We start from the raw sequence: 14,271 nt of genomic DNA, 5'->3' as shown, positions 1-14,271 counted from the left end.
GAGAGGGAGTAAACATCTTTATTATATGTATTACTTTTTCACATCAACTCTTTCTATTCTGTTTTATTGGACTGTACTCATACACTGGTATCAGTATTAATTACTGAGACATTATATCATTTTTTTCCATCTGTTAAATCTAGGTTCCCCCATTCCATTTGCTCTTTTTCCTTTTCCTAAGCCATTCTTTTTGCATGAGAACTTTTGGTTTGGCTTGTCTGGCTTAATGTTTTTTCCTTGAAATTGGATTAAATGTATAATTTGGGGGAAGGTTGAAATGTCTGATATTGACTATTCTGTATTGTAAAAACTGAGACTGTGTAATTTGATGAAGTCTTTTATGTTTTTAAGTTGTGATTTGAAAGTTTTCTCACATGTATACATTTTGTAAGATGATTCCTAGATCTTTCCTTTTTTGTGACCAGTGTGCTTTTTCTTTCTTTACATAAATCTTCTGATTAGTAGTATATATGTAAAATTTTGTTTTCTCAACGTGACTAAGTCATTTCATTGATTTCACTAGGTTTTTTTTTTAGTAGTTCTAGATAATCATATCTGAATATAGTGATAATTTATGTTCTCTTCAACTTTTATGCCTATGATTCATTTCTCTTAACTAATTGCGTTGACTGTGCCATAATTTTGTTAACTTTTCTTTTAATAGAAAAGCTGGATATTCTTACTTAGAATTATGGCAGATAAATTAACGAGAATTGCTATTGTCAACCATGACAAATGTAAACCTAAGAAATGTCGGCAGGAGTGCAAAAAGAGTTGCCCTGTGGTTCGAATGGGTAAGCAGTTCTTTGGATCATTTAAAGATAAGAAAAAGTTTTAAAAAAATTGACTTCATAGTTCTCTAGGCATATACTTACTTTCTTTAAACTGTAAAAATAAGACCAGATTTTGTTCTAAATTTTTTATTGCTTTGTGACTAACCGGTCCTATTTTTGCTAATGGTAGAATAATGTATTATCAATATTTTTTAAAGTTCATTGGCTATAAAAGCAGAGTTTGTTACTAAGATTCTTACTGTTCTACAAAAGTTCTATAATTATTTAAGTCTTGGAGAGAGGACTACCAGTATATTTTGGTTTTGATAGTATTCTCATTTTAAAAAGCAAGAATAAATAGCTTAATAAGAATGACTAATTCATGAGGTTTTACTGTATATTTCCAAAATTAATTAATTTTCAAAATTAATTTAAAACAATTCAGAATTATTGGTAGTCTTTGAGGGTTATGTTATAATTGTTACTTTAACTGTACTAGTGAGGTGTACTTTTGAATCTTAAACTTTAGATGTCATCTATTATAGTCTGCCGTGCTATTTAGAAATTCTATTAATATCTGTAATGCCAAGTTTAATTTCTTGTGTATATTGGATGACTACATACCTTTTTGGAGCTTTACTGATTTAGCTAACATATTACATTCCTTTTTCTGGTGTACATTGCCATTTCCAAGGTATATTTTGTGAATTAAATATTCAGGTCATTCAGCTTAAAATAAAACTGTTTTAGGGGCACCTGACTGGTTCAGTCAAGAAAGCATGTGACTCTTGCTCTCAGGGTCCTGAGTTCAAGCCCCATGTTAAGGGTAGAGATTACTTAAATGAATAAATAAACTTTTTAAAAAATAACAAAACTGTTTTAGGTTTTACAAGCATATTTTCTTCCCCAGTAGTAAATTAATATATATTAATTATAATTAATTCCCACATAGCACTGTTTTTTTAGGATATTATCTCAAATGTATTTCTTCCTGTGTTCTTTGTTTTTGAAAATCAGCTTCTGTATGGAGATTTGGAACCAGAATTACCTAAATAACAATGTTCAGAAAATTAGAATGGCAGGGAAAATGACTTAATTCTATCTTTTCTTTTGCCAGGAAAATTATGCATAGAGGTTACACCCCAGAGCAAAATAGCATGGATTTCTGAAACCCTTTGTATTGGTTGTGGTATTTGTATTAAGGTAAGTGATATTTTATTTATCGGATCACATTTGCAAGCTGAAAAAGAAGTCAGAAAATTCTGAATATGTTATAACTGGTTTTTCTAATTTTTTATTTTTTTAGAGAGAGAGAGAAAGCACAAGCAGAGAGGGAAGGAAGGAAGGAAGGAAGGAAGAAGAGAGAGAGACAGAGAGAGAGACTCTCAAGCAGGCTTCACGCCCAGCACGGAGCTCAACATGGGGCTCAATCCTATGACCCTGGATCATAACCTGAGCCGAAATCAAGAGTCAGACACTCAACCGACTGAGCCACCCAGGCATCCCCATTATAACTATTTTTAAAGAGGCAAAATATAAAGCGGCGAATAAAGAATATAAATTTAGGAGAATGGTATTCTAGCAAAAATCTAATATTGTTGCTGTTTTAATTAATTAAGCCACCCTATGTAAAAGTTATCCTTGCCACACTCAACTTTGGAAAGCTGTTTCCAACCAAAATTAATTTCTTTTTTCATCCTTTTTTTATTTCACCCTTTTATGAGAAGGACATTCTAGAGCATGTCTTTACAAGTACTTTTGGAAACGTAAATACAAAAAGTATGAGTCATGTTACCTGCAGTCTTTTCAAGTCTGTATTTAATTTTAAATCACATCTTTTAAACAGAAATGCACTCAGCCAAAATTTTTTAATTTAACGCAGTAATTTTTCAAAATACCTCAATTAGTTTTTGTTGCATTGAATGGTTTAGTTAAGGCTTTCAACTTTAAAATGATAGATTTCCAAACTTAGTTCATAAATGATATTTAAGAACCAGTGCATTATGTTTCTAATTTAGATATTTGTAGATAATTATTTTAAAAAGGAGCTTTTACCAGAGTATGGATACTACCCTGTTACTGATTCTCATAAGGTTTATGTGTATTTTACATTGGTTTCTGAATCCTTAATTAAGTATCCAAAAGAATTTCATTGGTATGAAAGTGTTTTCCCTCGTTTTGAAAATATAAGCAAGAAACATTCCTTCCAAAAAACATTTACTAATCTCTTAAGTACCTGTCAGTGTTGGGGGTGCTGGAGATCTGATTTTGAACAATATATTCTACCCTATTTTCTTCTTCACTGATACAAAAAAATGAGATCTCAAATTTTGGGGTATACACTTCAGTGGCTGAAAGGATACTGATATGAGGAATCTGTGGTGGGGATAATAGATACCCTCTGAACACTAAGGTACTAACAGTGCACCACGTACATGAAATAATATTCTAAACAGATGTTTATATTACTTACAGCCTATAACCATTTTATGTACATTGGTGGAATAACAGAAAATTCTGTAAATGGAGGTAACTCTATTGGCAGAAAACTATATTGTATACAGAATTAGTAGTTTGGGGGTGCCTGGGTGGCTCAGTTGGTTAAATGTCTGACTCTTGATATCAGTTCAGGTCACGATCACAGGGTCGCAGGACCAAGCCCCACATGGAGCCTGCTTAAGATTCTCTGTCTTAGGGTGCCTGGGTGGCTCAGTTGGTTAAACGTTCAACTCTTGGTTTCGACTCAGGTCATGATCTCATGGTTCTCGAGTTCAGGCCCCACATTGGGCTCTGTGCTGACAGTATGGAGCCTGCTTGGGATTCTCTCTCCTTCTCTCTCTGCCTTTCCCCACTCGCTCTCAAAATAAATAAACTTTAAAAAAAAAAAAAAGAGATTCTCTTTCCTTCTGTCAATGCCCCTCTCTCCTGCTTATACACTCTCTGTCTCTAAATTAAAATAAATATATATATGTATATTTTTTAAAAGAAATAATGGTTTTGGTTAGAAGGTGGTAATTACTTTGTTAGAATATAAGAGTTTTTGTTTTTTAATTTTCTGTGTTCTTAAACTTACTGAGAATTCACTGAAATCTTTACATACAAAGATTTTTGAATTGATCCCCTCAACTCTTTGAACAGTTCTGCTAAACAGATATCTAATCTGAGGTTATATTCTTTGAATGTATCTTTATAGTTGTCTGAGCAATGTTTGTAGTCCTATTGATGCTCTTAAATGATCTTCCAGTTCTTGCCATTCTTATTCCTTGGATTTTTATTTGATTGATAATGAACTTTTCTTCGAGTTTTTCTATAAGTAAACTTTTTTTTAATGTGAATTTACTCAGTTGCAATATAAAGCATCTGTTTGATATGGGACGGTTAAAAACCACAATGGAAAGACATTAATGCTTGCTCTGTGCAGATACTATGCTAGCTGTTGGTGGGATGTAAATAGACCGAAATAAGTACCATCTGGAAAGGACTTAACCTTAAATCTGACTAAACATTAACCATAAAGACCTTAAAGGACTTTACAAAGTACAAAAAAAAAGCATACAAAGACAGGAAGAAGGAGGTAGTGAGAAAGCATCTCTGTCAACTGAATATGGAATGATATACTCAATAAACATGTTTTATCTTGCCTCTTAGCCGTATCTAATGTTAAAACACCCACACAAATAGCCCTCAATTTTTGTAAGGCTTTTCATTAAGTATTAAAATCTAGAAATATGCCAGTCACTAACGGAGATACAAAATTAGTTAAAATGATTCTTGCCTTCAAGGAATTTAACTTTCATTTTTTAAGTAGATATTTAAATGAAGCAGTATTTTACATCTTGTGGAAGTCCCACACTTGGGGTTTTTGGTTTTTTTTTTTTTTTTTTTTGGTAATCTCTACACCCAGTGTGGGGCTTGAACTTAACTCTGAGAACAAGAGCCACATGCTCTTCTGACTGAATTAGTCAGGTACCCCGTAATTCCCCCATTTGGAAGATGTTTATAAAAAATTCTTAATCTATCCGTTTTAGTCATATGTACATTTCTAGAAATTAACACAAAATTCTTTACTTTAAATAACAGAAATGTCCCTTTGGCGCCTTATCAATTGTCAATTTACCAAGCAATTTGGAAAAAGAAACAACACATCGATATTGTGCCAATGCCTTCAAACTTCACAGGTATATTTTCAAGTCAACATTCTTCTACTTTGATCAAGAGTAAAATACATTTGAAATTTTCAGAGAATGATAAAAATGGGAAGAAGTATTAACCATCCACTAAAGAGAAATGCAAAATTATAATGTATAGAATCGTACTGTATATGTCAGTGTTTCATTCTGGCTAACATTAGAATTACTTGGGTTTTTTTTTAAAAAAAACTAATGCCTAGGTTTCAGCCCAGTTGAATTACATGATATCTCTAGATATTGAATCTAGACCTCAATAAGTTGAAAAAGCTCCCAGGTGATTCTGATATACAAGTGAGGTTGAGAATTACTGTTATTAATAATACTCATATCCCCAAAATAACTTTTAAGGAACTTGTTTTCTATTTTCTTTATTTACTAATCTCCTCTACAGAGACTATTACTCTGAACTTAAACATATATTGTTAAATCACAGGAGTGCTTTGAGGTTTTTAATCTGCTAAACACTGTTATTCTGAATCTGAGAGTCTAGATTTAACTAATAAAAAGGTATTTCTCAACCTGCCAGCTTTAAAGAGCCTACTGCAGCAGGGAGAATGAAGTGGAGTATTTCTGGTTGATGTGGCACTATTCTCCTTGTAAGTAAATGGCAGGACAAAAAAAAAAAAAAAAAAAAAAGACAGTGTGAGGTTGCACCTGCTATTTAATTTTGTATCAGAGCATTTGGTTATACATTAAAACTGAGCTTTATATGTAAAGGAGAATTACTTTAGAATGGACATGAATGAAAATTGAAAATAAAATTTAGAGTAATATTGGTCATGGATGCATTTCTAACAATTAACAGTTTAAGTTACTTTTGGCTGTTTTTTTTTCTAATAGCCAATAATATCTGGCATATATCTCTTAGCTTATTAATGGATGTGTGTGGAGTGCAAGTGCATTAAAATACATGATTATGGTATTATGTAGCTTTTTCTACCTAAATCCTAGTTTTATTTATTTATCCATTTTTGTATACCTAATGACAGGTTGCCTATCCCTCGTCCAGGTGAAGTTTTAGGATTAGTTGGAACTAATGGAATTGGAAAGTCAACTGCTCTAAAAATTTTAGCAGGAAAGCAAAAGCCAAACCTTGGAAAGTATGATGTATGTATACTACTTTATGAAAATGAATACTTAGGTCAGTTTTGTGAGACTTTGAAGGAAAGGATGTAATTTTTTTAATGTTCTTATTTTCAGTATCATTCATTAATGCTGAGAAATAATATATAGATGAAACTCCTTTTTAATTAAGATCTGTTAATGCTACTGATAAATATGAACTTTCTTAAACTGTTAATGAAGTTTTAAAAGCCAGAAGGCTTCTATTTGGATATACAGTTGACCCTTGAACAACGCGAGGGTTAGGGGTCATGACCCCCCTCCACACACAGTCGAAAATCTGTATATGACTTTTGACTCCCCAAAACTTAACTGTTAATACCCTTTGGTTGACCAGAAGCCTTACACCAGTAACATAAACAGTTACCTATCTTGTACGTGTATTATATACGATAATCTTAAGGTAAAGCAAGCTAGAGAAAAGAAGATGTTATCAATATTAAGTAAGTCATAAGGAAGAGAAAATAGATTTATGGTACTTGATTATAGTTATCAAAAAAAATTCATCCATGTTGTTCAGGAGTCAACTGTGTAATAGTCCTCCTTTTTGCATTATTATGTATTATTAAATTCAGATAATTGTATTTCTAGGATCCACCTGATTGGCAAGAAATTTTGACTTACTTCCGTGGATCCGAATTGCAGAATTACTTTACCAAGATTCTAGAAGATGACCTAAAAGCCATTATCAAACCTCAGTATGTAGACCAGATTCCCAAGGCTGCAAAGGTCAGTTGCTCTTTAGGAGGAATTTATGTATTTTAGATATTTGTGGAGGTATAAAATATGTATCAGACTAAACTTGTTTTGCTTTGTAACTTTTTAATATTGAAGGAAAATAGTAGTAACTATTTCTGATATATTATGATAGGGGACAGTGGGATCTATTTTGGACCGAAAGGATGAAACAAAGACACAAGCAATTGTATGTCAACAGCTTGGTAAGAGTTTGTTTTGTGTTCATGCTGTAATAGGCCCTGAACTTAACTCATAAAGATAGATACTTATATGGATTACTGAAATACAGGGGAAAATCTCTAGGAATTGTTGTATTCACTTTTTACATTAACAGTTTTCAACTGAAATATCATTCATACCCAGAATGATGTGCGATATATACATTTTGCCTAGAAGAGGTAAAAGAAAACTTAACAACATTGAACACAATGCCTCTATATTCTTTGTAGATTTAACCCATCTAAAAGAACGAAATGTTGAAGATCTTTCAGGAGGAGAGTTGCAGAGATTTGCTTGTGCTGTCGTTTGCATACAGAAGGCTGATATGTAGGTTGCTTTGCAAATTTTGTACGTCTTAATCTTTATTTTAGAGTTTTTATTTGTAATACTATTAAGGCATTGCTTTTGAGAGAAGTTAACAGAAATAGTATCTAAGGTTCTGCTTTTGAGCTAAGATGTTGAAACATTTATGCATGCATTGCCATTCCCTGTTATTCCCAAAGGGGGAGAGTAACTCATTTATTTAGATAAGTACTTCACAATTTATGGGTTACAGTGCTGTTTAATATGATCAGTTGCATATTACATAAACTCTGTACATAAAAGGATATTTTTTTAAACTTAAGCTCTCCAACCAGGCCAGCAAGGTTTTTAAATACCTCAAGTAAAACAGGTCTTTTAGATTACCCTAAATCAGGGTGGCATGTCATGTGAGAGAGAAAAGGGAAGAAGGAGTTTCCTTCCTACCTTCTAGTGCCTCTCTTTTCCCAGATATATTGCTCCCACCTTTTTCTACATTCCTACTCTGACATCCAGTGCAGGCTAGCCCTTTTCCACAAAGTGTTCTATAATTCTGTGCGGTGCCCTCCTTTTCAAAAACTCATTTGCTTTAATGCAATGGACTTTAATCAAGAGCAAAGCTGTCTGAATTACTTCAGACTTTATCAGAATATTTTTTCATGAGGCAGTAACACTTTGTACATTAGCTTAATCAGAGAGTCTCTCCCCAGGCTTGATAATGCAGCCCTGCTTTTGCAATTTTTTTTCTTTCTACTTCTGAACAGAATACAAAAGTTCTTACTCTTACGCAGTGGACTCCTCATTGGTGTAAGAGAGTATGGTTGTTGTTAAATCAGAAACTATATTACAGAGCTTTAAAATATCATGTAAGATAGAATTATATCCTATTTGTCTTACAAATCATTGTGTTTGCTTTTCTTTCTCATAGTTTCATGTTTGATGAACCTTCTAGTTACCTAGATGTCAAGCAGCGTTTAAAGGCTGCTATCACTATACGATCTCTCATAAATCCAGATAGGTGAGTATAGATTGGTGTGTCTGTCTTATTTTGTTTGGGGAGTTATACAGATTTCTAAAGATTAAACACTGGGGCCATCAATGTCATATGTATGTATGTTTTCTATCAGTTATTTAGAGCCACCACTGGTATTTACCTTCCTCTATCTAGAACAGATGTTCTTTATGCAAGACTTATTTACTACCTGCTATTTAATGCCTGTCTCCAGAGAGCGTAGGAATACTTTGGAATGATTTGAAAGTTCTGGCATCTGTGTACGGATTTCTGGGAGGCAGATTCTTAGCTTTTACCAGATTCTCAAATGAATATGTCACTCAAACACACAAAATTTACAGCATTATAAGGATCACCACAGTAACTGTGGTTATTTAGGGTCTTACTGAATTCCATAGTTTCTTAATAACCTGTTAAGTAATCACAGCACCCTGTAGTTATGCGATACTTTTGTAATTTTCAGTTTTTAAATCCATTCTCTCATTTGAGCCTCATAGCAATCTTGTGTGTTAGACTCTTTGGTAGTATTCCCATTTTGTAGATGAGGAAGATTAAGGTCAGATAAGGTAGTTATTTGTTCTAGGTTACAAATTTACTACATGGCAAAGCTGTGGGATTTTTTTCTGTGTAGTATTTTTTGTGCCTCTCATTAATGACTAATTTAATCTCCAGCTGATATTACAGAATGCAAGAGAAATCCGTAGGGATCAAAAACCAAAGAAAGAACTATAAATTACAAAGAAGAGACTAGTATGGCTTTCCTGAGGGGTGTTGCTCATCTGCAGTAAGGTCTTGGATTTTAACAACCACTTGTGAACAGGAAGCAAAGCGTTGTATTAGATTATCACATATAAAATGTCAGGACTCTCAAAAGAACTGCTTTCTCAGCAAAAAGGTAAAGATGTGAAGATATCAAGGAAGCGTAGATCTCGCTCCTTGAAATGTATGGATGGCTCCCCTTCAAATATATGCATGGACCAGCAGCTCACATGGATGTGGAATTGAAATTTAGATAATCGGGATAATCTTCTTCACAGTGAGAAAGTAACATAAAAAGAGGGTCTCAGAATCTTTAGTCCTGTCCTATGGTACCTAGCAGAAGCAAATATAAAATCACTTTGCAGGGATATGCCTTCAACCCTGGTCACAGGATTCCTACAAGTAAAGACTCATAAGCTAAAATCCAGGGCTATAAATGATTAAGAGGAAAGCATCTGCAAAGGAGGCAGTAGACACAACAGACAACAGGATTAGACCTTCAAGGAGGTCAGGTGACATTCTCAAAACTATAAAATAGTTGTATCTAAAATACACCCCACAGGTGCCCCCGAGTGGCTCAGTCGGTTAAGTGTCTGAATCTTGATCTCCGCTGAAGTCATAATCTCACAGTTTGTGAGTTTGAGCCCTGCGTCAGGCTTTGCACTGACAGCACGGAGCCTGCTTAGAATTCTCTCTCCTTCTGTCTCTGCCTCTAACCCTCCTCCTGCACGTGCATGCTGTCTCTCACACTCTCAAAATAAATAAACTTTAAAAAAAATAATAAAATACAAACATAAAAAAGGATACAAAACCCTAAGAATCTGGTACCAGAAAAAGGCAATAGGTAAATGTTCAAAAAACCCAGATTTAGAAATTGAAAGTATAGCTGTGACATAAAAAACTCAATGGACAGAGGCACCTGGCTGGCTCAGTCGGTGGAGCATGCAACTGTATCTCAGGGTTGTAAGTTCCAGCCCCATGTTGGGTGTAGAGATTACTTAAAAATAAAATCTTTAAAAAAATGTTTTAATGTTTATTTATTTTTGAGAGAAAGAGAGATTCCAAGGCAGGCTCCAGGCTCTGAGCTGTCAGCAGAGCCCAATGCGGGGCTCAAACCCACAAATGGTGAGATTGTAAACTGAGCCAAAGTCAGACGCTCAACTCACTGAGCCACCCAGGTGCCCCAAAAATAAAATCTTTAAAAAAAAACCAAAAACTCACTGGGGCGCCTGGGTGGCTCAGTCATATGAGCATTGGACTTCAACTGAGGTCACGATCTTGTGGTTTGTGAGTTTGAGCCCTGCATCAGGCTCACTGCTGTCAGTGCAGAGCCCACTTTGGATCCTCTCTGACCCCTCTCTCTCTGCCTCTCCTGCTCTCTGTCTCTACCCCCACTCATGTGCTTTCTCTCAAAAATGAGTAAACATTTAAAAAAATCAAAAAAAAAAAAAACCTCACTGTATATATTAGACAGGTTAGAGATAACAGAAAAGAGTGTTAGAAACCTAAAAGGTTGATCTGTGCAAATTACCAGAATACAACAGAGAATGAGATTGAACTCAGATTGAGTTCAGAAAGGAGGGTTAGAGAATGGAATGAAAAGGACTGTTTACATATATCTGAATAGGAGTTTGAAAAATGAAGCCATGAAAAAGATCGTGTCTGAGAATTTTTCAGAATTGAAAAATTTGACTCTCTAGATTCAAGGAGCAAATGATCCGTATACATACTTTGAAGTGAAACTTAGAATCAGTGATAAAGAAATAATCTAAATTGAGCCAAATAGTAGCTATAATTTTCACATCATACATAGGCCTGGGTATTATGATAGGCTCTTTGAGGAATATAAGAATATAAGATACAGTCCCGGTATTCAAGGATTTATCAGTCTGGTAAAGAAAAGAACATACAAGTAATCAAGTCAGTAGTTTTCAACCTTAGCCCTTTTATGAAATATTTTTATATTTATTTATTATGAAAGTCATAGCTCATACCTACTTTCACACATAATTTTTTAAAATATCAAATAATGTCCTAACCATAATAAAAAGGAGAACTAAAAAGATACGTAATTTACAACCAGATGACATTAATATACAAATGTTCAGGCAAATCATTACAGTCTTCTATTTTGAGAGGGCAGTAACTGTAATTGTAATGTGGATAACATGTCAAAACAAATTAGATTGACAAAGTAAAGAAAATTATTTAGACATTTTCACATTCTTTGGATTCTGAAATTCTGTGATGTGTCAAGGCAGTGTTCAGTCTGTAATGCTATAAAAAGATTTCTTATCCTATCCTTAAAAAAAACAAAACCAAGAAATAGAGGATGGATTGGAGAAAGGACGCTAAATGCATGAGATTTTTTTAGAATTTGTCCTCTAAGAACATCTTCAGTTAAATTAAAAACCAAGTGTAAAAAAAAACAAAAACAAAAAAAACCCAACTGTAATCCAAAATTAATTGTAGGAGTTTCACAGCATAAATTTCTCATTATGCTACAGATTTGTTTCTTTCCAAACCGTTAGGAAATAGAGTGGCTGGCTCACTTAATTCTTTCTTACATTTTGGACTTCTTCATAAGCTCCATTTAAAAGTAGGGATAGCAGAATGTATGACATGGTTTTTTTCCTTCTTTTCAAAGCAAATTAAAAGCCACTAGATGGGCGCCTGTGTGGCTCAGTCGGTTAAGCATCTGACTCTTGGTTTCAGCTCAGATCTCTCAGGTTTCGGTTTCGTGGGTTCAAGCCCCACAACGGGCTCTGTGCTCTCTCTCTCTAAATAAACTTAAAAAAAAAATTTTTTTAAAGCCACTAGGTAATACTATGCTGCCTTACATGGTGTCTAGAAGGTTTTAATGGTAAGAAGTAGACAGTCCAGATAATGGAACATTGCCAAAAAAACACCAAGGCAGGATGAGTACTGGCTCACTTGGCTGATTTGCCATTTTTACTGATGCTTCTTACTACCAATGTGGAGTAAACATTTGCTCTTAATATTTTCTTTTCATAATTAAACATGCCCCCATTTTCTTTTTCATTCCTTTTACTCTCTGATACCTAGATTGCTATGGGAGTTTCCTAAAAAAAAGCCAGTGGTTCTTTCTTCTTGACAGATTAATCTTTCCGAAATGATGTTTTTTCTTACCGTTCTCTTTATTCTAGAACTGTGCTATACATTCTAGCCATGTTACTGTTTTAATTGAAATTAAAAATTCATTCCTTCAATCAGTCTACCCACATTCCACATGCTGTACATAGAGAATATTTTCATAACCATAGAAAGTTTTACTGGACAATGTTATTTAAGAACCTAACCATTTTGCCCCATTGCCAATTAGCATAAGTCCAAAATTCTTCATTACCCAACAACTTTATTAAACATCTCTTTGGTACATAGCACAAGACTAAAAATCATAGAGGTGCTAAAATGTATTATATAGTCTGACTTCACACAATTTAGGGACAAGTTGTCGAGGTCCTAAATAAGAAATAAATAAAAATAATAAAAAATAAAAATCCAAATATCCGTTCAGAGTTACAGGGGGTCAAGAGTTGGGGAAAGAAAGCTCATTTGCATAATATCAAGGGGACCCTACAGAAGGTAGGATTTGTGATGGACCTTAAAGGATTGAGTAAGATTTCAGCAGGTGAGAATTTAGACAGGAGAACATTCAGGAGAAGGAATAACTCTTAGACACACAGAAGTGGAAAAGTGGATTCAGGAAACAATGAAAGATCCATTTTTCAGTGTGCCTTATATGTACATGGGGAAAAATAATAGCTGAAGTTTTGGAGAGTTTTGAAACAAAGTCTTAGGACATTAATTTGTTTTATTTGCAACTGAGAGCCATATCTGGGAACCTGAAAAGAGTGAGGTTTGTTAAAAGTTTATAGAAATGTTGAAAGAAATGTGAGAGCCTGAACTAGAATTTAGAAAAAAGAAAAGGATGAAATAAATGCACAAGACATCGTTGAGAAAGAGTTGACAGACTTGACAATTTAAACAGTATATTAGGAATAAGGTTAGTCCTATCTTATGAGAATGATGATTGCATTAATATAAATATGGAGAATTTTTTATTTGTACAGGAAACATAAGTTGGAATTTGAAGTGTCTGTAGGACATTGCTTTTTTAACATTTTGAACTAACTTGAATAGGAATAAAGTGCTGCATAGAAGTGTCATGACCATTCTTTGCCTGATAGTTTGTATGCTAGCAATACTTTTTTCTTACCACTTCAAAAGTCATGTCAGATACTGTCCCACTTACAGAGTGCTCCAGTACACACTAACCTATTTCCTTGGCCTTCACTGGATTTTATATCTAGAGAAAATGCGTGGCTGTGTAGTTTTTTTTTGTTTTTTCGGGTTTTTGTGGTAATGTTTCATGTCTATTCCTTGTCTTCCCCAGCTAACTTGGAAGTTCTCAGGTTAAGCATTCTGTCATATTCTCTGTATTCCCCTACCACAGCTAACAGATGGGACAGGACAACTGTAAGGGCTTATTAACGTGCAAGATGAACAGCATAATAAACAGTTTAAGCTACGTCAGATTTAAATCTATTGTAATTGTGTCTTTGTAAAGTTTATTTAAAAATGTGGGGGTTTTTTGGCAAAACACACTTATTTCATGTCTCCATAGACTGTTTCATACTTTTTTTTTAGTTTAGGAAAACAATTTGAAATAGGAAGACTGATAGAGTCTTATTTAATGTCTTACGGCTTTGGTTTAGTATGGTCTTTACATTTAAATTTTTTAACATATCTGTTTTCCTGGAATTTATACTGTTCTGTGTAAGAGTTTAAATTGTAATTAAATATAATTTTATTTTATATGTTATGTTACATTTAAAAATAAAAATCTGTATTGACTTGCAGATATATCATTGTGGTGGAGCATGATCTAAGTGTATTAGACTATCTCTCTGACTTCATCTGCTGTTTATATGGCGTACCAAGTGCTTACGGTGTTGTCACTATGCCTTTTAGTGTAAGAGAAGGTAACTTGAAAAACTATTTCCACAATGCTGTATTATTTCACTCTAATGCTTAGAAAATGTATTGTTGATATTCAGCAGTTACATGTTGCTCTAATATTTATCCAAAACTCCAGTCTTAATGGAAGTTAATCACTCAACAATGTATATATAAG

The 14,271-nt window shown here is 33.8% G+C and overlaps 1 protein-coding gene across 1 annotated transcript in view; it reads left to right on the top strand.

Moving 5' to 3' along the window:
- Positions 1–14,271, top strand: part of ABCE1 (ATP binding cassette subfamily E member 1) — a 32,545-nt gene that overhangs the window by 6,078 nt on the left and 12,196 nt on the right. Inside the window, exons 2-10 of the mRNA XM_042935397.1 lie at positions 665–794; positions 1,891–1,976; positions 4,854–4,951; positions 5,953–6,070; positions 6,677–6,814; positions 6,957–7,026; positions 7,273–7,369; positions 8,271–8,360; positions 13,998–14,119. Of these exons, the coding sequence (XP_042791331.1) occupies positions 692–794; positions 1,891–1,976; positions 4,854–4,951; positions 5,953–6,070; positions 6,677–6,814; positions 6,957–7,026; positions 7,273–7,369; positions 8,271–8,360; positions 13,998–14,119 (922 nt within the window). The 5' untranslated portion in view covers positions 665–691. The remainder of the gene's footprint in view (positions 1–664; positions 795–1,890; positions 1,977–4,853; positions 4,952–5,952; positions 6,071–6,676; positions 6,815–6,956; positions 7,027–7,272; positions 7,370–8,270; positions 8,361–13,997; positions 14,120–14,271) is intronic.

The sequence above is a fragment of the Panthera leo genome, chromosome B1, assembly GCF_018350215.1.
Source record: "Panthera leo isolate Ple1 chromosome B1, P.leo_Ple1_pat1.1, whole genome shotgun sequence".
NCBI lineage: Eukaryota > Metazoa > Chordata > Mammalia > Carnivora > Felidae > Panthera > Panthera leo.
Note: the sequence above shows the minus strand (reverse complement) of the source record. Positions and strands in the feature narration are given on the sequence as shown.